Source organism: Vollenhovia emeryi, unplaced genomic scaffold, assembly GCF_000949405.1.
Source record: "Vollenhovia emeryi isolate VEMERY1.0 unplaced genomic scaffold, V.emery_V1.0 DF939137.1, whole genome shotgun sequence".
In the NCBI taxonomy this organism is placed as follows: domain Eukaryota; kingdom Metazoa; phylum Arthropoda; class Insecta; order Hymenoptera; family Formicidae; genus Vollenhovia; species Vollenhovia emeryi.
The window spans coordinates 203,698-226,634 of record NW_011967229.1 but is presented as its reverse complement, the minus strand read 5'-3'; the positions used below and the strand labels follow the sequence as shown (position 1 = coordinate 226,634).

The 22,937-nt window shown below is 38.0% G+C and overlaps 2 protein-coding genes across 2 annotated transcripts; both read right to left on the bottom strand.

Moving 5' to 3' along the window:
- Window positions 1–1,746: 1,746 nt before the first annotated feature.
- Window positions 1,747–20,910, bottom strand: LOC105567530 (otoferlin-like). Its single transcript, XM_012022464.1, has 24 exons — window positions 20,836–20,910; window positions 20,459–20,648; window positions 19,873–20,075; window positions 19,555–19,732; window positions 18,906–19,099; window positions 18,224–18,538; window positions 17,332–17,664; window positions 16,886–17,006; window positions 15,631–15,761; window positions 15,275–15,440; window positions 14,388–14,653; window positions 13,840–14,056; window positions 13,327–13,553; window positions 12,569–12,634; window positions 12,386–12,517; window positions 12,040–12,184; window positions 11,504–11,633; window positions 10,381–10,715; window positions 6,757–6,887; window positions 4,015–4,202; window positions 3,161–3,396; window positions 2,620–2,792; window positions 2,365–2,465; window positions 1,747–1,927 (listed from the first exon to the last, which is right to left on the bottom strand). Exons 1-24 carry the CDS (start codon window positions 20,908–20,910, stop codon window positions 1,747–1,749), a joined length of 4,434 nt encoding a protein of 1,477 aa, XP_011877854.1.
- LOC105567529 (otoferlin-like) lies at window positions 20,911–22,560 on the bottom strand (the record flags this gene model as incomplete). The annotated part of the gene is made up of 4 exons (XM_012022463.1): window positions 22,390–22,560; window positions 21,557–21,701; window positions 21,127–21,280; window positions 20,911–21,004 (listed from the first exon to the last, which is right to left on the bottom strand). Coding segments are annotated over exons 1-4 (564 nt in total), but the record flags the coding sequence as incomplete, so codon positions are not given.
- Window positions 22,561–22,937: the final 377 nt, after the last annotated feature.

The following is a 22,937-nucleotide window of genomic DNA, read 5'->3' as shown; positions in this document are numbered from 1 at the left end:
GACTTGTATCGGCGCGCTGATATTACAATTGCCGTGCGACAAATGTTTCAAGCGCGCCGATTGGCTGCTGAATAGAAAGTTTCTAGATACTCGACGACTTTACTGTCCCGCAGTCAATCGACACACTTGAAAAATTCGTCGACAAATGTAACGTCAGCCTAAACGCGGCGGTACGAATGCGGCAACGCTCGTGTAACACGACGAGTCGGCCCGTAATACGTCAGATATATGCAACAAGACGTAATTTCGTTTCTTCATTGTCCAACGGAGCGCACGCACACCGAAGCACAAAGCCGACAAATTCTTCTCTCGTTTCCCGAAAGTGGAGAGCAGATTACACTGTCGTCGGCGAATAATTCAAAGCGCGGCAATCACAGTTCACGTTCACGTTTTGGATGAGTTAGTCTCGTAAAGTCCACACTGAGAAAAGGCCGTTGTCGCGACGCGCAAATTGTTTCTCATCACAAGTGGTGGACGCTCCGGTAACCGATCGATGAAAATTACTAACAAACGTGCACAAATTAATAGCGTTTTATCGCCACACTCATCGCGATCGCGTCTCGGGAACTGATAACGCAAAAGTAATACGACGCACGGAGCGACTCTCGACACTGCCGGCCGGCTCGACGTTCGCCGGGCGAATGATAGAGCGGTGACCTTCGAGTAAACAACGGCCTGCGTAACGTCGCACGAAGTCCCGCGAAGGGGAGAAAAACAAGTAAGTACGTTGAGACTTCGTTGTCTCTCCTGCGAAAAAAGTGTAAGTTCAAAACTCCGTGCCTAACATTTCAGATTACTTTGCTCGGTAACTGTTACCATACATTTTACGCATCGCTCGACGAACTCACTAATTGGAGGAAAGTCCTCTATTATGAGATGGGATTCTAATATGAGATAGCAGGTTTTCAACGTCCAAATTAAAGCGCAAATCTTTTCTCGCAACGATTACGCGATCTCACGAACAATTTTCCACTAAACAGATTTTGGCAAGGGCGACAAATTCGTGGTGGAATCAACAGACGATGCCTGTTAATTTAGCGGAAACTCCGCTATTAGAAGCCCTGTATCATAATGGGAGACTTTCCTCTGTTGCTTAAGATAACTTTCGATTGAGCGACTCCGTTCGAGCGAAGAAAATGTTTCGAAAATCGTTGTTACTGAAATTTTAATTACCGACAGATTTTGCCTGAATTTAGTTGATGCGTACAGATGCATATTACTTATTGTTGGTAGTAAATCTTTATTATGAACGAAGTGGCTAATTCTTTGCTTTAATAATAATGTAAATTGGTTGATATTAAATGTTTCATTTTTTTAAAAACCTAGATATCATTGCGCGCGCTGTTTAATTTTAATTTTAATCGTCATTTTCTTTACATATTAAGATTTTTTCAAGAAAGGAAAGGTAACCTGGCAAGGTATTAAAATATACATGATTTCCAGGCTGACAACTACTCTCGTAGCGCAAAGTGAACCAAGCGAGAAAATCAAGCGTCGCGTAAAAGCATCAACAACTAAACTGCTTACATGCATATTTTAAGGGGGAATTTGTCTAGCTTTTGAAGTAGTTTTTGAATAATTTATTATTAACTTAACAATTGGTTACATTAGTTTTCAGCAGAAACTGATTAAATAATCGAAAGCACGTGTGTTATTAATTTTTGTATGAGTTTATTTTCATGTATAAACTACAATAATATTTATTTTCAAGTTTATGAGAGTCCATTAAATGTACCGTTTCGAAAACTAAGCACCTAAGAGACGTTTGACAAAATATCCGGGAAAAGCGTAGATCCCACACGCTACTAAAAGCACAAACAACGTACACGTAAAACAGCACAGAATTCGCCATTTGTAATAGCGACAAACGACGAAACAGCACGCCCGCCACGGATTGCGGAACCAGGAGAAAGAAGTATCGGGCCGCCTGTGAACCGCAATGAATGCATTATATAATATAATACATTCACGATAACAATTGGAAATGCTGAATATAGAAAAGGGAGGTGCATGCTTTTATCAAAATCGGACATTATTGGAGACACAACATTCAAATGTATTTAATTATTATGTATTAATCTAACGTTTAATATAATTTAAATAAGTGAGTAGGAACCGGAAAGAGGTGTCCTTTGTAAAATATTAATATAGTAATGTGAATAACGTAAATAAAATAGTTAATAATCGATCTCGAAATATAGACCGTTTATTGCATGTTTCTGCCTATTTTTCGGAATTAAGGAATAAGATCAATTATTATATTGCTTGTTACTAAACGAGTTTCTTATTGAAAAGTCATTTGTTGTTTTTTTGCAAATCAATATGAGAAATAAATTATTGAAATTAAAACGAGGAGAAATGAACCTCGGATGCGGGAGATTTTGAGGCGAATCCCTTCCCTTGCCTGCCGGCAGATCGTCCGCATCTACTGCTCTCAAAACGGACATTTCCAGTTCAATTTTACCCTACAGTGAAAGAGGGTATAATTATTAGACGATAAAAATCAAGTAATTTCATGTTTATCTTTCTTCACAAAATAATTGTCACATAATTATAATTCGCTTTGCGGTTTATTCGAGATTTTTCAACAAGGTCCTTTATGGTTTCACGACATTTTACCGCTTGAATATATCTGCCAGCGTCAATGCTACGTGCAAAAGGCCACCAAGCTCTAGTACGGGTAACTTTGAATAAATTTACTGTAGGCAACTGCGGTTCGAGTAATTTCAATGTGCAGTTTTTGGAGTTTGTACTGCCTCGCGGCATTCTCGACAGATCTAATGTCAACTCTCCTGCAACACGTTAATTAATCGGAGAACGTTTATACAATACGTCACGAATCACGTTAATTAATCATGAACCTGGCATAATTTATCTTTCCAGGTGTATATGTGTTTTCTGTTTCTAAAAATACAGTTTCCTCCTTGCAGCCGAGATTTAATTAAACGAAAATTTCTAAAATTCACCCGTACGGCAGACTGACTTTACATATATATAACACCCGAGTTAATTTAAAAATAATTATCGAGTATCAAATATGCTGCGTGATTGCTTCGTATCGTATACGATATTGCATGCGAAATTTATTTAGTTTTCCAATCAGCAATTGATATTTTAAATCCGTGAACCGAAACAGCGATCGGTGGCGTATTTTAATTACCTAGAAAATCATTCGAGGAGAAGTGATCGTTGTCCCAGACTTGTAAATGAAGCTTGCAAGGCAGCTTCTCCTCGATCTCGTTCTTGGCGAACGCCGACACTCTTCTGCGGGCTATCATAGCGTTCTCGTCTTTGGAATATGTGACGCGAAATATGAATCTCCAGTTGAAGCTGCTCTCACCGGTCAAGGAATTATAGTGGATGTCGGTCTTCTGGTAATCCTCGTATTGAATCCATCTACGAAATTATTTCGATCAGATAGCGAACCCGGCAATAGCGAATCGATCGATCGCCTCTACCATAAAGTGATTTATTTTATTGGAACCGACTATTCCGAAGAATTGATTAAAAAATTAATCATTGTGAGATTTTAAGAGCCTTAAGAGGTCGCTGCCGACAGATATACGCGTACGATAACAAAGGACAAGAAAATTTATTTGCCAATTGGAATTAAAGCATCGTGGATCAATACAGATGAATCGCGGTGATCTAAATTATATTTAAATTGAAAGTGAAACATTTAAAGCGAGATGTATTCGAACCGGCAAAAACGTCACCAATACCGTCCGTAAATATCGCGAGACAATAATTTACAATTTCCATTTTCTATCTTCGACTGAATAAATCGCGCGGAATATTCACGAATTGTCAAATATCGCCGTCTCGATATGTTCCTGAATCGTTAATCAAGGGAGTCGATTAATCGCGGGCAATAAAGTGAGCTCGGATAATTCGCTCGAACTCACTTGTCATTTCATAACTTTTTTTTCTACGTCTTTATTGCAGATAATCGTTTAGGTAGACCCGACAAAATGCGCTTCCATTCGTCAGCCTCACACGTTTGCGATGACGTACCCTTTGATATAAATGTCGGAGCACTTTTCCCCGGTGAGGAATTGGCTCTCGGTCAACGGCACATCCTCGGTATTCCAAACAATCACGCGAACTTCATATTCCTCCGGCGTTGGGGGAGCAATGTTGATCGCCGGTTTCGGTGGCAATTGTCCAATTCGAAACATGTCGATCCACATTTCGAGTTTGCCCTAAAGCATCCTTTTTTTTTAATGGGAAGCTGATAACTCTACGGTACAATAATATATTCCAGAGGTTGATTGTGGAGAGATCGTAATATAAAAGTAACAATAATTTTCAAGTTACAAGCGATCGAAGTGAACCAGTGCCGTCGCATTGAGCCCCCCGTACATTGATTTGTAATACGTGTTAATTTTCACAAATAATTATGCCCTTTATTTTCTTACGGTGAAACATTACGCGTATATTATCGTAATCAATTAACCAGTTATTTAATCTCTTTTCGTAATGAGAAGTTGAATGGTTAATTACGCAGTTTAAAATAATTATTAAATGTAATTATTAATCTAAACTTGAAGCGTACTTACTTTTGCAAACAACAACTGAAAATTATATTATTATTCTAAATTAGCGTTAATATTAATGTTTCTAGTATTCAACTGCGAGACGTTGAGAAATCAAGAGGAGTTACTAGGTTTCACGCGCTGATTCAATCTGATTTATTAAAATCGCGAGAATTTTTGAATTATTAAAATCGTGTAGAGTTTTCACACGTTCCTCGCGAAACGTACAAATTTGATATGTCTGTGATAACACGTTGATATATGCAAATGTCTTTTTGAAATTCACGAATTCTTTCTTCAAGTGAACGTTGCAATTAACGCGCTTTAATAATCTGTCGAGATTAATTCGATCGAGATTAATTCGGGATGCGAGGCACTGAATATTCGGCGTGACTTTTTTTCGCAAAGCACCCAATCTTTCGTTTGTTTAACTGGCACCGAGCCTTGTTTGTTATTACAACGTGTGGCATGTGTTTACGCAAGGTTACCGTGCAATCATTCAGACTCGAGCTCGTTAAGCAGCGGCGCGTGTCGTCGCGTTATCACTTCGCAAAACGCGATTAATCCCCCAGAATAACTAATGATTGTAACTCCCCATTAATTAACTGTTGCGATCAACAATTTGTAAGCGCATCGTGTCGACGGCTGCCGATTTGCGGCACGCATTCCGCGCGATTTATTCGCGTGACGTAGAAATCGAAGTGACACTGGCACGGCAGTTGTAAATTATCTCCTCCCGCGTTACTCGCGCGCGGTAAATTGTTTCTTCAGCCTGAATTTGAATACATCGCGCGCGCACGCTTTAAAGTTCTCATCGATTTAAACGCCATTTCGCTACCATTTGCGCATTGAGGACACGGAATGACACACGTGTCGGTGAATTCAAGTTACAGAAAGCCGCGTGCGTTACATATTGTTTATTAATAATTCTGTATATTTCGCGCGAGATTTATACGTTCGATGTGCCGCACGTGTGCAATGCTGAATTTCAATTGGATATTTCCGAACGCTCCATCGCGCTTTAATTAACTTGACTTCGTCGCATTGTATCACACACGGTATCGAAATGAAGTCGCCAATTTTTCATTCATTAACGAAATGTGTACAGAACAGATTGACTCCGGATTGAGCTACGTCACGATGTGTTCGATAATAGGCATAATTAAAATTAGTTCAGTATTTTAATATTTGTTAACTGCGCGTAACATAATTTTGATTAGCATATGTGTACCGTTAATTTGATACGTTTGGCTGGAGATTTGTCATATTCTGATAATTAACACCCGCAATTGTAATTTATGTGTTTACGCGAGTGAATATTATTGTATATGAGAACCATAAATGAGCGACAAAGAAGAAACAAAAGAAACAGAGGGGAGAAGTTATTGGACCACAAGGTGAATAAGTAATACTTTTATTTATTAAATCTTGCAAAGGTTCGTTAAAACGTCAAGTCGTTCTTTATTTTAATCAAAATTAATCAAAAAATTTAATGAGGAAATGAATTTGTGAAAATTATGTTAGATACATTAACAAAATAAAAAATATCAAAGAGAAGTCAAGGAATTATTTTTCTAACGATTACTATGAGAATTTTTATTTGGACTAAAATGACAGGCAACGATAAATATTCTATTTATTTATTCCTGTGAAACACTTGATATCTAAATTTATTGTTTATTCCAACAGTTCTTGTTATATTTAAAAAATAAAAAATTCATATAAATATAAAATATTTGAATTGGAGAGCATAAAAATATTGTGAATATATTTCATCGTGCACAGATAAGGTCAGCTCAGCGGCAAAAGTCAATTGTTATCTATATTGAAAAAATCAATCGCTTACGATAAATTAATGTGCAAATCTCTCGAGGCAATATCACGGATCAACTTTGATTGCTTATAATTCAAAAACCATTGTAATTGTAATATTTTTATATCAAGATCCTCGATTTTAATTATTCTTTCTCTCCCTTTAGAATACATTGTTATATGATTATAGAATTTATCAGCTCGCCGGAATAATTATATTTATAGGCAAAAGTGGTTCGCAATAATTTTTCTGATCAAAGAAATGTATCTCATGCGGTAAAGTAATGCACGATTGAATGAGGATGTAAAGAGAACTTTTCTGCCGCGGGACAACAAATGTCTGTATCACAGTCACGTTTCCTAACGAACGGAGTTACTTTTCATGGTCAGACGATGAATTTCATGCAACCTGCTCGAGACCAGGCCTCTTAGCGTTGAAAAGTGGCCGTCTCTCGACGTGCTCCGGCACCAGGGCACATCCGCAGATAGGGAAATCTTGCCAGTGATGAAGTACGTTGAGAGCCATACATTCTTCTTTGTCTGTCGGCGTATATTGATTATTCAGTACAAATTTCTTAATGGACTATTGTATTATACTTTGTGTGTACTTGCTACTTTTAATTCATCAGTGTCGAAACAATCGAGTAAGAAGAAGAGTAAAACATCTTTTACAGTGATAATTTTTAATCATATGATTAGATGATGATTATTTAAAGAACGCACATAGTTTATATAGTCGCATTTCTGTTGAAGAACTCGGCCAAAATCAGACGTGATACGCTTTAATAAATGGATCATGAGAGTAAATTCTACATTCGTAACGACACGTTCGTAATTGCGATTCACCTGAGAAACTCAACGTTTGTCTTGAGGCAAACTGAGCTCTGTTTCTTGCAGTCTAATAATGGAGAGAATTGTGTGTGCTCATGTTTTACATTGTTCAACCTTCTATCAAAAAAAAAATGCTGTTTTTCTCGAGCATAGTCTGAAGACAATTAAAGAAATTACGTATTTTAATCGACTAAATGTTCTATGGTTCGAAACCAGACTCACACTTTAAATGGCATTTAAATGTAATTTTCTTATTTGTCGTCTTGAGTAATTTGATTAAGCCGTATACAGGGTGAGTTTTTTTAACTTGAGACTGTACTATTTTTTCGTACAATGATTATTTTTCCAGATATTTTGCAGTCTCAAGTTAAAAAACTCACCCTGTATATGTGTACCATAGAACTCAACTGTTTGTTGACTAATTAAAAATTTGATGAATATACACGGAGAGAACTTTTTCTTAAAATTTCCCTTTCTAAAAAGGAGATGTTACCAGCGCGAATGTCGTTAATGTCGAACAGTTAAGGCCTCTTTTCCGCGATACCGATTCGTTTTCTCGAAGCGCGGTGTGCTTCGCTACCCTTTTCGATTCATGGTAAATGAAGATTTGCAATTTATAAACTACACATTTGTATACACCAATTGTTGAGGTAAAATCTCTAATCTTAGTAGTTAGATTTTAAGTAACAATGATTTTTGTTCCGATACATTTTCTCGATTGAACAGAATTAATCGTTTATTTAATCGGTACCAATAAGTCCGCAGAATGATACACAAAACATAGTAACAGTCACGGAACAAAAAAAGACACCGAATTCTCAACGTTCGTAGTTGTTTTTCTCTCGGCGCGGTGACGTACGACGTTTTTGCGTGCCATCGTGTACCTGAAGGTCGCTGATGCGCATTCATTCGCTCGCCGAACGTCGGGCCGGCAGGCAGTGGCGAGAGTCGCTCCGTGCGTGTTATTACTTTTGCGTTATCGGTTTCCAAGACTCGATCGCGATGAATGCTGGGATAAAACACTATTGATTTGTACACCTTTATCGGTAACAAGTAACGTTCCTCGATTAATTATTAAGTTTCTCCAACTTGTAATAAGAAACGAATTGCATGTCGAGGCGACGGCTCTTTATCAACGTACACGTAGATATTTCGCGAGACTAACTCATCTAAAATATGAAACCGTGATACTTTGTCGCGGTTACATCTCGTTTACGCATCGCGCTTTTAATTATCTATCGATTTCGTGTAATCTGTTCCATTTTCGGGAAAAGAGAGAAATTTGTACGACTTCGGCGTTCGCGCTGTAATTCGCTCTTTACCGAAGATTATGCTTCCGTTGCTCGCGTCGTATTTTATATCGCCAATTACGGAAAAAACAATGTAGCTGCTGTAGCTAAAACTTAGCAAAATAGGGACAGCTAATATTTTTAGTTGTGATAGCTCAATATTTTGCTAAGACAGCAAACCGTTTGCTGTCGCACCTAATACAATAGGCACAGTAGCAAAATATTGAGCTATCACAACTAAAATATTAGCTGTCCCTATTTTGCTAAGTTTTAGCTACAGCAGCTACATTGTTTTTACCGTGAATTCAAAAGTGTTTTATCCATTATCCTATTTTTCCGAATCGAAAATGCAAGTCGTTAGTTTGAGTAATTTGTATAACAGAAAGTCACGCGATATTTGTTAACAATATTTCGTGCGTTTCGCGGTATTTCACATCGCGTACGGGAGTGTCCGAAATTTCGCGCGATCGATGATTTTTGCGAGTGAGTGTTGTGTAAGTGCAACAAGGAAATCTGAGAGGAGGAGGAGGCCGAGGAGGCATCGGGCAACGGCGGAGAAATGGTGAGGTAAGTGTCTAACATTTTTATGTTATTTGTTACTTGTGCGAAATAAAGCATCTGTTTTATGTTTTTATTTTATTTATTCAAATAAGTTGAACGAGGATCCGAAAAAGTGTTAGAGGCGAAACCATACGTGTAAAATTTTGTGAGTTTATATTTAAAAGGAAGACTTTTTCAGTATTCTATATAATTATTTTAATAAATACTTATTTAAAAAATATAAAGTATATTTAATACAATAATTTCGATTTTATAATTATTTTATAATAATCATATACATATTTGTCTTTTTACAGTTTACCATACGTATATAGTTACTGATGTACAACGCTGCTATTGCGAATCCTATCAGTGAGTGATAAATTACCTTTTATTTTAAAGTGACGTTGCGCATACAATTACTTCGTTGCATGTATACAAATTTTTTTAAAAGCGCGCGTTTTGTCATTTCTAGTATCTTAAAAATCATATAACCGTGGGATAACATAGCAGTTTGAAGAATTTTATGAGTGTTTTGAAATTTTGCCATACACTTTACTAGTGGAACGTATGGTAAAATTTGGAAAATCTCTCGTAAAGTTCTTCAAAATGCGATGTCCCACAATTAGGCATGATTTTTCGAGTAAATTTGAAGAGATAATTCTCTCTCCGTGTACAATTCAACGTATTTTAGATTTCTTACTTATTAAATATTTCATTTTGTGATGACAAAGTAACTGATACATGGTATGATGGTGCAAAGTGGCTTGCAATATACTCCTGTATTATATTATTATTTATTATCACTCACAATACGAGCCTCTCTCGTTAAGTTATTATCGTATTACTAATGCTGCAAATGCCGCGCGATTGTTGCATTTTGATTAATGCATACGAAATTATAATTAGTCATATTCTTGTCAACAAACATTGTGTCTGCGAAATGAAGGAAGAAGAGAGAAAGTCTTGAAAGAATAAAACAGACAATACTTAAAAATATTGTAATTAATATTGTAAAGTATTGCCTACTTTATTCGTTATACGTTATTATGGACTTTTTTATTTAACTTAAAATAAAAAATCAAAATTTTTTAAACATTTATTGATTTTAAGAAAATTACGGTCTGCGCGTTTGGCCTTTATGAAAGGAAGCAAATCAGAAATTCTTTGAGTACCTTCACTCCGAATCTCATCTGTCAGGCTGTTGAAATAAGATTCAAGTGGCGGCTTTAAATGTGAACCTTAATCTTCTATTTGAATTGTAAATTACAAACGACTAGTGTTTGATTTGTATCAGGATATGAACTCTCTCTCTATCGGGATATCACTTAGCACTTACGATAATAATCCCCAACCGATAGAATATTACATACCGACCACGTCTTCGCGTTCGATCACGGCGTGAAAGGGAAATGACTGCTTGCCGATCTTAATCTCGCTCTCTCCGTATTCCGGTGGTGGCAGATTGTTCTTCCTGCAGAGGAGCTCCAGGATCTGCGTCGGTCTCTCGCGCTCCCTCCAGGCGTTGTAACCGGCGGTGCTGTAAGCGCCCGCGATCCCACAATGCGCCCGATGCCGACTGTAAAATCGGTTTTCGATATCAATCCGCGTCACGCCGATTAGATCATCGGCTGTTGTAGCGTCGAAGTCCCACACTTGAATCTCTAACATGTAATCCTGCGGGAAGCTCGCCTCGATCTCGAACACACTGCCAGACAATAGTGACTATTCAAGGATAATTGCGCCCATTAATATTTTCTATATTTATTCAAAGTCGACCATTAAAAAAAAGAATATTTAATAACTCATTTTTTAAACAGTAGATATATTAATTATTATGTAAAAATGGCCCTTAAAGAGTTATTTCATATTATCTTGTCGCTAGAAAAATCTAAGCCTGTTGATTTCTAAAATGGGCCATGTTTAAAAATAAATAACATATTGAGTAACAAAGTAATTCCGATCGCTGTAATATTTACGTTATTACCTAAAATAGCTAGAAAACCCAATCGTGCAGAGTTTGGACAATCGTGGGTAATCGTGCTACGTGATCTCTCTTTCTATTTAGTCGAAATCAATCACTATGCTTAGGAAAGAAATGTACGGCAGTTCATTGTTCAGGGTATTCTAGATATCACATCGTTTTAGGATATTCTAAATAGATTATTTTAAATAACACGGTGTACTAAAGAATGAAATTTTACTTCATCTATTATTAAGTATGTAAGAGGCTGCTTAATTCGTTCGATATTGCGTCTTTAAAATGGAAAAGCGCTTTGGTTATCGAAATAATCTTACATCCCTCTTACATATACGCTACGTTATTACGTGGAGTAGCTAGAAAACCCGATCGTACAGTTTGAGAGCTGTAAAAAGCCGATACGCACGGATGCACAGATGGATATCGATAAAATATTTCCCGATAACGCCCGAAGGGCACAGCTATACCGCGATGTGCCTCGGAAAGAAGCTACGACAGCTTTTTGTTGACCTTACCGGCCGAACGTAGGGTTCAATTGATTGGGTATATAATTCTTCCTGTCGCTGATAGAATTTTTTCCCAGCTTCACGCAAAGATACGGGTCAGACTTGCCGCTGAGGGGATCCTTAGGCTGTAAGTTAATGCCTGCGCGAAAAGCAAATTTACTGTCGGCTCGATGCCGCAGACGGGCTTTCCAGTTTTCTAGAGGAGTATAAGGTGTACCGGGAAATCCCGCGAATAAAATGGCAGGAGATCTTTAAATCACCCTTTAGTCTTTTTTAATGGGAAAATGGCGAAAATGTTTGTGCAGAGAAAACGTCTCGTGGTACCCATTACACGTTCGCTTTCATTTATAAACACTTTTGACAAGGGATTAATTTTTATTCGGTAAAATGGAAGCCCGCGGTTTAAAAAAAAATATTTCGACAGTGCAGCTTTGAATTTACTTTTCTCGAAGAGTCTGTATATTAATATAAAAGCGAACGAACGGAGAGTGTTCTTAAAACAAGTCATTTTTTTCGGCGCACATGATATTACGGGGGAAACTAACCCTTTACAACGTAGAGTCTAACGAGGAGCTTAACAGGCTCTTGAGGCGGATAATCGTTGCACAGGCCATTAGCCGCGTCTCTCCCGCTTCTCGTTTTGCACGGAAAATTATCAGGATGCGGCCATCGATATATAGAAATATACCCCTAAAGTCACAATATGACATAAATAAATAAAGCGCTCGAGATTTAATGGATCCACATTATTTTATATAAATGTCGTGCACTTGATATTTGTATCAAAGAATTAGACAAAATTCCTTTAACGACACAAAGAGCTTCCTCTCTCCTATTTTCATACAAAGTCAATTTCCATTTTTCACAGCTAATTTTTTAAACTGAATTAACCTTGAATTTGCCGGCGTAATTATCTCCGTGCTCGGGATTTCCACCCTTTCTTCCGCGCCACAATTCGAAAGTGCGGAGTCGGTCTTGAAACCCCTCAAATTGCGGCTGCACCTCCAACTCCGTGGAATAGATCTGATTTCAGTGTCTGAGCACTCAAGTTTGGGCAAGTACATTAAACAGTACCTTGAACGTTGCCACGGGTTTACGACGAAATGCTATCGCGATCCCCAATTCTCTATTTCTCTCTTCCTATGGATTCAACATGATTCAATAATTTGCATTATCAGATGCCTCGGCTGAATAGCTCTAGTCAATCAATCATCGTGTTTTACATGATTTCGGTCAGGATCGGTTCATTTGTCAGCAATGCGATTTACCACGATTGGAAAATAAAGCTGAATCGAGGGAAAATTTTGTAAAATTTTTCGAAGATTCAAGAAATTAGAAGCAGAGAAACCTGCATACGAGATCCATAAAGTCGTTAATTCTATAATTTAACAATGTCTTCGCGATTTATGATGCAACGTATAAAATTTTAAGGGATCAAAAAGCAGAGACAAATATATTTAAATCGTTAAACTGCTAATCATATAAGCTAGTAAACTATTAAACGTTTAAACAGTTAAGTGCCTAGGCAATTAAGCTACTAAGTCCCTGAGTCGTTAGGTATCCAAACAATTAAATTTCTGAGTACTCTAAGCAGCTAAATATTTAAACAGCTTAGTATCTACGCAATTACATTTACACGATTTAATGTAGTATTGGACATCTTTAAGGATTAGAAAAATAATTAATTTCGAAGAATTTTAGAAAGTAGATATTTTTTTATGTTTTTTAGTTCAAATGTTAACAATGCCTCTTAGATATGAATGAATTCTTTGTGCAAATCGATAAGAAATAATTTCGGCGATAATTATTCTTTACATTTAAAATAATTTTACCTGAAGGGAGGCGAAATATTTGCTCCACCAATTGAGGGTTTCGTCATCGCTATCTTTATAAATTTCCACCTTCGTTTTCCTGATAAAAACCTTGAATTTCAATATCCTCTTCGTGATTATAAGCAGTCTCTTCAACTTGGAGTAGATGTCCGTTGCAGCCATTCTCTTATATGCAATGAGACCTTTGCTCTCTTCCTTCGAAGGACTATAATCGATCGGCAGAGGTACTGCACCGATAATAAAATGTGAAAGCAATACTAAATATCCTAAAAATATTTCTGTACAGTGTAACGTAAAAAATATTTAATATTAATAATATGAATAATAATAAAAGTGCGTATAATCATAATTCCTCTTTCTCATATTCTTTTTGGTCTTACTTTTTTTCAGACCACTGTGCAATCTAGAACGTTATGTAATATAATATTAAAGAAAGAAAATCTTTCTTTTAATATTCGTAATACATTTTTATAATATGTAAAAACCATTTACAATGACAATAAATAAACTAACACACTATTGCCGTCTGCCGTTTCGCCAGCTGGAATTTCTGCATGAATTTCGACTCGTATATCTGCGCCTCGTAATCCCCCTCGGTTATTAATTGCTCCAGAAACACGTGAATGTTAGGGATAATACAGATCCCCGCATACTTGAAGCAGCCAAATCCGCGCGAATCGTAAGCCTTTATGGTGATGCTCGGGTAGTAAATGTCGAGTTCCGGCATTTCCTTGATGATTAATGAGTTTTAGAGCGGCTCCGTTTTCTCGCCATTAATAACGTACATCACGTGGATTTGTTTTAATCGTATCCTAATTTCTGACCGTCGAGACATTCGACGTTAAAAGTTGAATGACTTGATGATCAAAATTAAACGCCGATCAACTACATTTTATTGAAATGTAGTTTGCAGACTTTCCGAAGAAGTTCTCCGTTTCTTTAAATAGGAGTTACCTTCGTTTCTTAAATCACGCATGCACGAAATTTATCTTAGACATCGTACGCGCATATTACGCGCAATGTTTACCAATTAACCATTCTCGGGATGATTTCAAAATTACCAGCTCGATCATAATGTGCGGTTTCTCGAAGTTGCTGAATCTCCTAGCGTTCTTCATCACCTCCGACTTGATGTGTACTCCGGCGCACTCTACTATAATTCTCGGCCTGCGCACCGGCATATATTTGATCTTCCTCATGTCGCGAACACCCCAAAAGATCACCTCCAGCCTATAGCTCGCCATTTTCGGCCTGATGTCCGCTGGGATGCTGTAAATTTTGTCCTCCACTGACATGTTCTCCGGAACCTCCGAAATCTCTTTGTTCTCTGTCTGCACAATAATATATATACGTATACGTATAATTTTGAAATATTTATTTCTCAATTTCGAAGAAACGTCGTAAAACTCGATGTATTATCCCATAAGAGATATATATATTATATTATATATACGGGGTCAACGAAAACTTTTCACTCCGTATTTTTGTAACTGATTCAGGCAAAATGTGCCGAGATACATCACCTTCGTTTTCAAGGGCGATATATGATTGTGACAAGTTCAATTGTGTTGCACATCCCCTTAATTAGGATAGCTACCCCTAAAACAATTTTTAATAGTAATAATCAAGTTACAATACACATTATTTTAAAGATCTTTTAATTCTCTTCACCGTCTTGCTCGTATAACTTGAGCGAGTTTGTCTCAAGAAATCTCATTTCGAAATCTTAGGCAATTATTAAAAATTGAAAATTAAAGAACACTCGGGAAGGAAAGTTTTCGTTGGCTCACCCTATATATACATTTTACATCGAGTTTTACGATGTTTCTTCGAAATTGTAAAACAGGGATAGACCAATAAATAGAATGTATTGTACGGAAAAAAAATTGAGAGATGATACTGTTGGAACATCGTGTTGATATTCGTCATGAGAAGAAAAATCGATAACTCACTTCTATCAGCTCGAAAGCGGCGAGAACTGAACCGATGCAATCTTTTTGCGACTGAAATTTGTACCATTCTAATTTCGGTGGGAAATCAGGCGGCGAGTAAGTTTCCGTGGCGAGTTTCACTAATGGCACCGCGATACACCTGCCACAGAATTCCCTCGTGCCCTGCATTATTTTTCATACGAAAGATACGTAACATTTAAATTCAGTTGGGACAATTTCGAATCCCTTTGTTAATTTTTACTTTGTATTTGAATATGTGTCTTTTTTAAGACGTAGCATTTTATTTTACATTTTTTCTTCTCTTTCTAAAACATACTTTTAAGAAATATGACAGATTTATTGCTTTGCTTACACACAAATCTTGCTGGAAAGCCTGCACGACAACTTCGGGTGGGAAAACTTTAATGCTCTCCTTAGTGCCGTGCAAAATAATCGGAGGAAAAATTAACGTCTGATCCCAAAACGGATCTAAACTTTGTCTTACTGTCTGGAAAAATTATAAAATTACAAAGACATATAATTAGGTTCAACATATATTTTGAGGGTTTTAATAAGTTCAAATATTCCTTTCTTAAATGTACTTTGTATTGCTTAGCAATTTCAGTCTAATTACAAATAATTTTTATTACCAAAGTTATATGATTACTGTACATTTTGATAATGCATACCTTAGAGAGTAATTAGAATAAATTTCCAATACACAAATAATAAAAATTCTAATAAAACAGCCACGTAAATGTCATTGCATAAATAATTCTATTGTGCATTTTGATATAATTATGTATTGCAGCGTACTATGTATTACGTATAAAATAAACTGGAAAGAAAACCGAACAAGAAAAACACAATAATGCGATTGAAATCGGCGAGGATAGTAGAGGATCTCCGTAAGTTTTTCCTGAATAAAACTTTCAAAACTGAACACTGATTAATTTCATTTAATTACGAAAATTCGAGGCTAAAGTTAGCCTCGACATATCCAAGCACAATCCAGTAAAAGTAGAAAAATCTGTATAACAAAAAAATGGATTAGTTTCTTGACGATTAACGTCAACTATTAAGTTAAATCGACAGGATGAATGCTGACCCTATATTTTCAAACTGTATTAATTAATCATTTACGCGGTTTTGTTAATCGTATCGCAATAATATCGGGGTGCTGATAATAAATGATGTGGCCGACATCATTTTGATACTCGTCGGTCGTGAACAATATTACCTCGTTAATGCGAAACGAATCGGCTTCGAATTCAGTATTAATCGACGTTTTTAAGTAACAAAGACAGTCGCGACTAATCGTATATTTTAATAATTGTCAACCACGTAGCACGGAACGGAACGAAATGTTGCGCGTACAACATTAATCACCCTCGTATTACATCGGTCATTACTCTTGCGCGTTTCAAGTGAAATGTCATAGGGATACACGCCGTGGAAATTTCACGGTATCACGATCTGTGCACGCGGCACGATCACTACAGCGAGATAGAACGTACGCCGGTACTCGGCGTCCCGAGACCTGGTAACTCGCTCAAAATTTCACATGTAAAAAATTCAAGAGCCGGGAAAGTGAAATTTGCACGTACCGTTAAAACGTTAAACACAACTCACCTGCGTGAAAGCCGTGTATCCCTGAAACGCGACGCGTACAAACGAATCCAGCAAGCCAGAAGCATCCGTTCCGGGATCAAAGCGACCTTGGAATACGTGAGCTAGCAACTGGAACGTCTGTAACGATCACGGACTCGATTCTTGAATCATTCGCAAGAGAAACGTATGCGAAAATTATGCTCTTACAAAGGAGTCGCGGGTCGATTGGCTAAAAATCATGCGAATAACCGACCACCTTGCAACTTTTCTGTAAAAGCAAATTTTTTGCATTTCTTTTGGCGAATGATTCAAGAATCGAGCCCCATGTCGCATTATCACGATGCCATTTTCGCGCGCGTTTCGACTTAATGTTTGTCAGGTCACGTCAATATGATTTCTTTCAAAGTCGGTGCATTCTGTACACCGTAACGCCTGCCTTGCGATCTTTCCACCCATCTCTCACCGAGGACTGATTGTACTCGATGTATCTCGGGAAGGTGTCGACGCTTCTGCCGTGATCGATCTCGTATCCCGGAGGAATCGCGCTCCAACACGCGGCGGCGTACCTCGCGTTGCCGAGCCACAAAAATGCCTCGATTTTGCAGGCACTGTATTCAACGGGTTCCCTTTCGTCGTCCGGGTTCCTGGGGAACAGATTGACTCGTCGTCCGCATTTCCCGCCCACCTCGGTCGCTTCCTCGGAGTAGATGATCTGCCCGGCTGGCAACCGTGAGTAAGCTACTCGCTTCGAGCCGGCAATCATCCAGACGAATACATCCGGGAGACTGTGTTGGGGCTAATTGAACGATACAAATCGAACTATAATGCAGTAGGTTCAAAATCGTATAATATTTGTACGAAACAATTTGAGTAGCTTCTTGTCGCCAGTATAGTAATCAATCAAGAGGAATTTTTAAAAAAATCGACCAAACTGGCAAATTTGATGTTTATTTTAATCACGACGTTTCGACCCCTTTATCGGGTCCTTCTCAAGTACATTCTGGAAACATAAGTGCTCAAACCGCAATATAGAACAAGATTCTTTAGTATGTATATGGACGAAAAATTATCAAAATTGACTGAACATTTTAATTTATGCTGAAACAAAATGAGTTCATAAGTCTGCGGTAGCAAATTCATAATATCATATCTGGAATTGTTACAGGTGAATAATTTGATATTTTTGGAGTTAGATGAATTAATAGATTAGGAGTAGAAGTAAAAAAAACAGTCAAATGAATAAGATATTATAATGAGTTAAATAAATAAGTTTAGTTAATAAGTTAAGTATAATAAATTCGCGTTTTTTTCTTTTGGCTCTGTCTGTTCTTAGTAGACGCGCATTGTTAACTCACGTCATCGCACAGGTTCCTCAATTTTCTCAAATACTGGTAGATGTGAATCATCGCGATCCTCATGTAATTGTTGTTAGGAAGCTCGCCGTTGATCCTGATCCTCTTGAGAATGTCCTCGACATTTTTGCGACACAGACTCGCGCGATGGCGATCGAGTTTAATGGTTCCTCCTTCGTTTTCATACCTGCCGATGTCCAACGCGTGTAAGTAGTGTGTGCAGTGAGCTTTCAGCGTGCGAATCGTTTCATTGTATGCCTCGAAGGCTACTGGACTCTCCATAGCCATGAGAGCCTCTAGTTTCCCTAATCTTGTCTCCTGAAAAAATCGAACTAACTTTTAATCCTTCTGATTCGCACAAATAGCACTTGGCAACGTATTAAAAACTCTAGTTTAACACGTCCGAAACTTCGCTTGAAATTACACTTTTAAGTTTATTGAATAATAATTTTATTGAATAACTTTATTGAATAATAATTAGTGACTTTACTTGTTTCGTTGAAAATTAAACAAGTAAAATTTGATGCACTAAAATACATTCGAAATTGGCTGAATGCCTCTTAATTAATTTCAATTGCTGGTGGACTTCAAAATTTTACTTGGAAAGATTAAAAACTGTTCAAGTTCTAAGTTTATCAATTATTGAACATTTATACGCTTTTAGTATCGTGTAATTGCAGCGTACCAGAAAGTCGAATATATAGCGGAGATTATTGCTGTTGTACATCCGCCATTCCAAATTTGGCCACCAAGATTTCACGTACAAACAGGGCTTCCTGGATCCCAAAGGTACATAATTAGACTTGCCATCCAAAGTGCCGGTCGTTCGCGGGGCTGATTGACTCTCGAAGCTCAATCGCTTTTCCGGCGACTCATTTTCTGCCGAAGGCGAGAATAAACGGGAAAGGGAATATTTTTGTCTCGCGTCTTAATGCTAAATGTGTGACCTCCTGATATCTATCTCGCGTTGACGTTGAAAGCATACTTTACATGAGACAAATACAGAGTAGCTGTAGCCAAGAGCGACAAATCCGCAGAGATGCCGTTGCAAGTTGAGGAAAAGTAACAAGTCGCGCAACATAAATTTCGTACCCTAAAACTAATCGTCTGTCCCACCAAACCCGAAAATTTGTCTCTCTTGGCAGGAACCATCCTGTAGAAGTCGCAATCAATGGCAATGCCTGAGCTGCGAGAGGCGGAAGAAAAATGCTGGGTATTTAAAACAGAATGTACCTAAATTCTCATTTCCGTTTTCATTTATCGTCTAGAGCGTTAAAATGTTTTTCAAATAAATGCGACATTAAGACGAGCAGGAGTAAATGTTTATGGAGCACCTGGCTGGCTGTCGTTATTGTTTTCCGCGCATTGACTATGCGGAAATTGCCGATTTCCTGCGTTCCCCAGACTCAATTCGAAGCTAATTAATTTCGATCCGAATCGTGAACGGTCGATCAAGCACACGTCGTATAGAACCGCGACCAAAAGGTATTCGTCGGTCGACCACAGGCTTTTCTAAATTTTGTTCACACAAAGATCTATAAGTACCCTCTGAAAAATTATTTCGGCCGATCTTTCTATAATTTAACCTCAGATTTCGGCTAGAAATACAGTAAGTACTCGCGAAAACGGAGCGTAACAACAAATCTAATCACTTCGATAATGGGAAATGCTGGAACGGTCTCAACCCCGATTCCGGGGGATGCTTCTGGGTCATCCATTTCAGTTTTCAGCGACAGAAGCACCCTTCCGCGATACAAAGGCATTGCCGTCAAGCATTTGCCCGAGCAGCCGTTCTTTTCCACCGAGCCGGATCCGTAAAAGTGGATGAAAGACGGCCCGTAAGTCGGCAGGAATCCTGTTGGCAGGACAAATGCTACCTTTCGCAATTTCTCACGTCGCCCTCTTACTTTATTACTTTCTAACATTTACTTGAACTTTGTACACATTTGCGAGCGCGCTTTAAATCAGGTTAAAAAGGATTGATATCGGACTTGCGTAATAAATTTTTACGTATAAATATTTGTCCCGGTGTCAGAATTCGTCATAATATAAAAAGGTTTGTGAGATATGATTCCACTGCATGAATTTATCGCATTTAAAGTAAAAATGCGGAGGGATAAAGAAGTTTGAGAGGCGCGCAAGACATGTAGATATATTTATTCCAAGTTTATCGCATCCGAAAGAAATCACGTACGGGTAGTTTCTTACTTCTGGCAGGGAATTATTTGGCACTCTCACCGTACTCTCCGGAATTCGAGATCTTCGTTGTGTCCAGGATATGAACTGCTACGATGCAAGTCCGGCAACTGTCGATACGGTGTTTTATAGTGATTCTCACACGGTGGCAGAGAACGGGGAACATTTCCTTGAAAATGATGGCCTCGTAGAATTTGGGGGAGTAGGTTTGCCATGCTTCACTCGTCGATCCCTGGAAGCACTACAGTCTGTAATCATTTTGTTCGACCGGGCCGTATCCGCTCTAAATAAATAATTCTTATCGATAGCAACGCCGTCGCGCATTACATATCCATCCTAATATTATACATTCGTTTTCGTAGGAAGTAAAGGCGCATAAAAAGTTGATCGGAACCGAGAGCTCGGAAGTTCGTTCGTACCTTCATTCCGGCGAACGATATTTGCACATAGGGATTAACGTTCTCGAAATCGGTTTTCCTGCACAAGCTGCTCATATCGGGCAGACCATCAGCGCGATAAACGACGAAGACGTATCGAGCGCGTTGCCTGAAGGGCAGCCCCTCACCGCCGATAGGAAGCAGTAGATTCCTACGTTCATTTAAACACATTCCCACGAGATTCAAGCACACAGACGACGGAAATTCTGACAAGCCGTTCGGTATAAATTACGGATACGTCGATAATGGGGATTTATATCGGGGCGGGATTACCCTTCGATGTCGTCTTCATCCACTGTTTCTGGGTGCACCTTCACTTTCTCATCCTTGACGTTCACCGTGATGTTGCACTTTACGTAACCCTTCGGGCCCGCCGTCAGATCCTTCGGGTCTGTCAACACAGCCCACTTGTGATAGTACTGACGATCTATATACAGAAGTAATAACATATATCTGGAAAATGCTCCTTGAAAAATCAAACGTGTTTCTTTTTCATTTCCGAAGCGGCATTTCTCCGTTATCGAAGGAATTTCTTGCATTTTTATTCGTAAACAGAAATATTTCTACTTTACGAAGATAATTAAGCTGTTTGTCATTTAGGAGAAATTTATCTTTCTCCTTCAATTCACGTAACAATCAGTAACAAAGCTCCAAGGTGCACCCGCATTCTCTTTATCTCTTTTTTATTTTTCCTTTTACTAACCTGGTTGTTCCCATACTGTGGCAACTTCGAAGGAAGTGCTTCCGTGAAACTTTAGTCGCCGAAGAAAGTTCCGTAGGTACACCGCTATCGTGATTCCCGTGTTTAGCAGATTTTCCAAACTGCACGTCAAGTCGAATACGAAGTACTGTATTTCAAAGGGCAAGGGGTAAGTGTGCAATTCCACGCGAATAAAATATCTTCGTTATAAAAGCGCCAGTTTATTCCGAAAGTTAAATGTCAGCAAATTTTACGAAAGCTGAAAATACAGAATCTTCAATCCTGACAGACTCTAAAGCTCTTTGAATTTGAAGGACTTGTATCTCGAAAAATATCACAGAACTCATTCAACTACTCGAGAATTTTAACAATCTGTGATTTTGACCATAAATGCTCAGAAATAAATAAAACTTCATAGTTTTTAATTTATAAAAGTCGATAGAATCTACGAAACTTCGGGTATGTTTTGTGAAATATGTGAAATCTCACTTCGATACGTTTTTTTACAGGATTCAAAGAATTTTAGGAAAAGAAACTAAGGTCTTTAAACTCGAAGATTTAAGGTTTAAATTTTAAAAACTTAAATTAATAAGAATTTAAATACTTTCTTATTCGAAGGCAGTACAAATGCTTGTACAATTCCGGGAGACTTTCTTTAAAAATTAAATTAAATTTTAAATTAAATTAAATTTTAAGATTTTTTCAAAATTAACAAAACTATTATAAAATTAAACAAAGAGATTTTTATTATTCAAAACTGTGAACAGACGTTTGTCAATTCTAACCGTTATTTGGAGTCGAGCGTTTTATACAAATCAGTGACTGGATAACTTCACCTCATTGTAAATAGGATTATCGGTCCTCTCGCGTACCACTGTCCTTCTCTTGCGATTTCCAACTTTGACGACGACCAGCGGATTCGCATTTTGCGGCAAGTGCTTTGCTTCGAGTATAGTTACGCAAACTTGGTAAATGGAGAACTTCGGCCTGAATTTCTTGAAAGGCATCGCGGGCCGCAAAATCGATCGCCGATATTGGCCGCACGCCAGGTGCGATTTGAATTTGTTTAACTCGCTGTTTGTTTGTTTCCGGACACTGCTTCAAGTGCAACGGCTTTGAATTTATGTACGGCAGGCGCAATACAAGGCGGCGAACAAAATACGAAAACACCCCCAGCGCGTTCGATAAAACTCTCTTGTCAATAAAACTTCCTCCATTCCCTTTCGTAAGTCTCTATGGAGTTCCTTTTGATACTTGGTTTATAATATTGGTAAATATATCGATGAAGGGAGCCAGCCCCGATGACCTTGACCTTGACATATGTTGTCAAGGTCGCCCTCCTGAGTGACCTTGAAGAGGTTTTAGCCGTCGCTCGTAGTTCGTT

Bases quoted from the DNA above. Each gene is read 5' to 3' on its own strand.
- LOC105567530 (XM_012022464.1), bottom strand. From the start codon at position 20,910: ATGAGCAGCTTGTGCAGGAAAACCGATTTCGAGAACGTTAATCCCTAT. The intron at 14,654-15,274 runs GTTATCGATTTT...TTGTGCAGACAG, and splicing joins TTTCGAGCTGATAGAAGTGA to AGAACAAAGAGATTTCGGAG. The intron at 12,518-12,568 runs GTACTGTTTAAT...CACTGAAATCAG, and splicing joins AACCCGTGGCAACGTTCAAG to ATCTATTCCACGGAGTTGGA.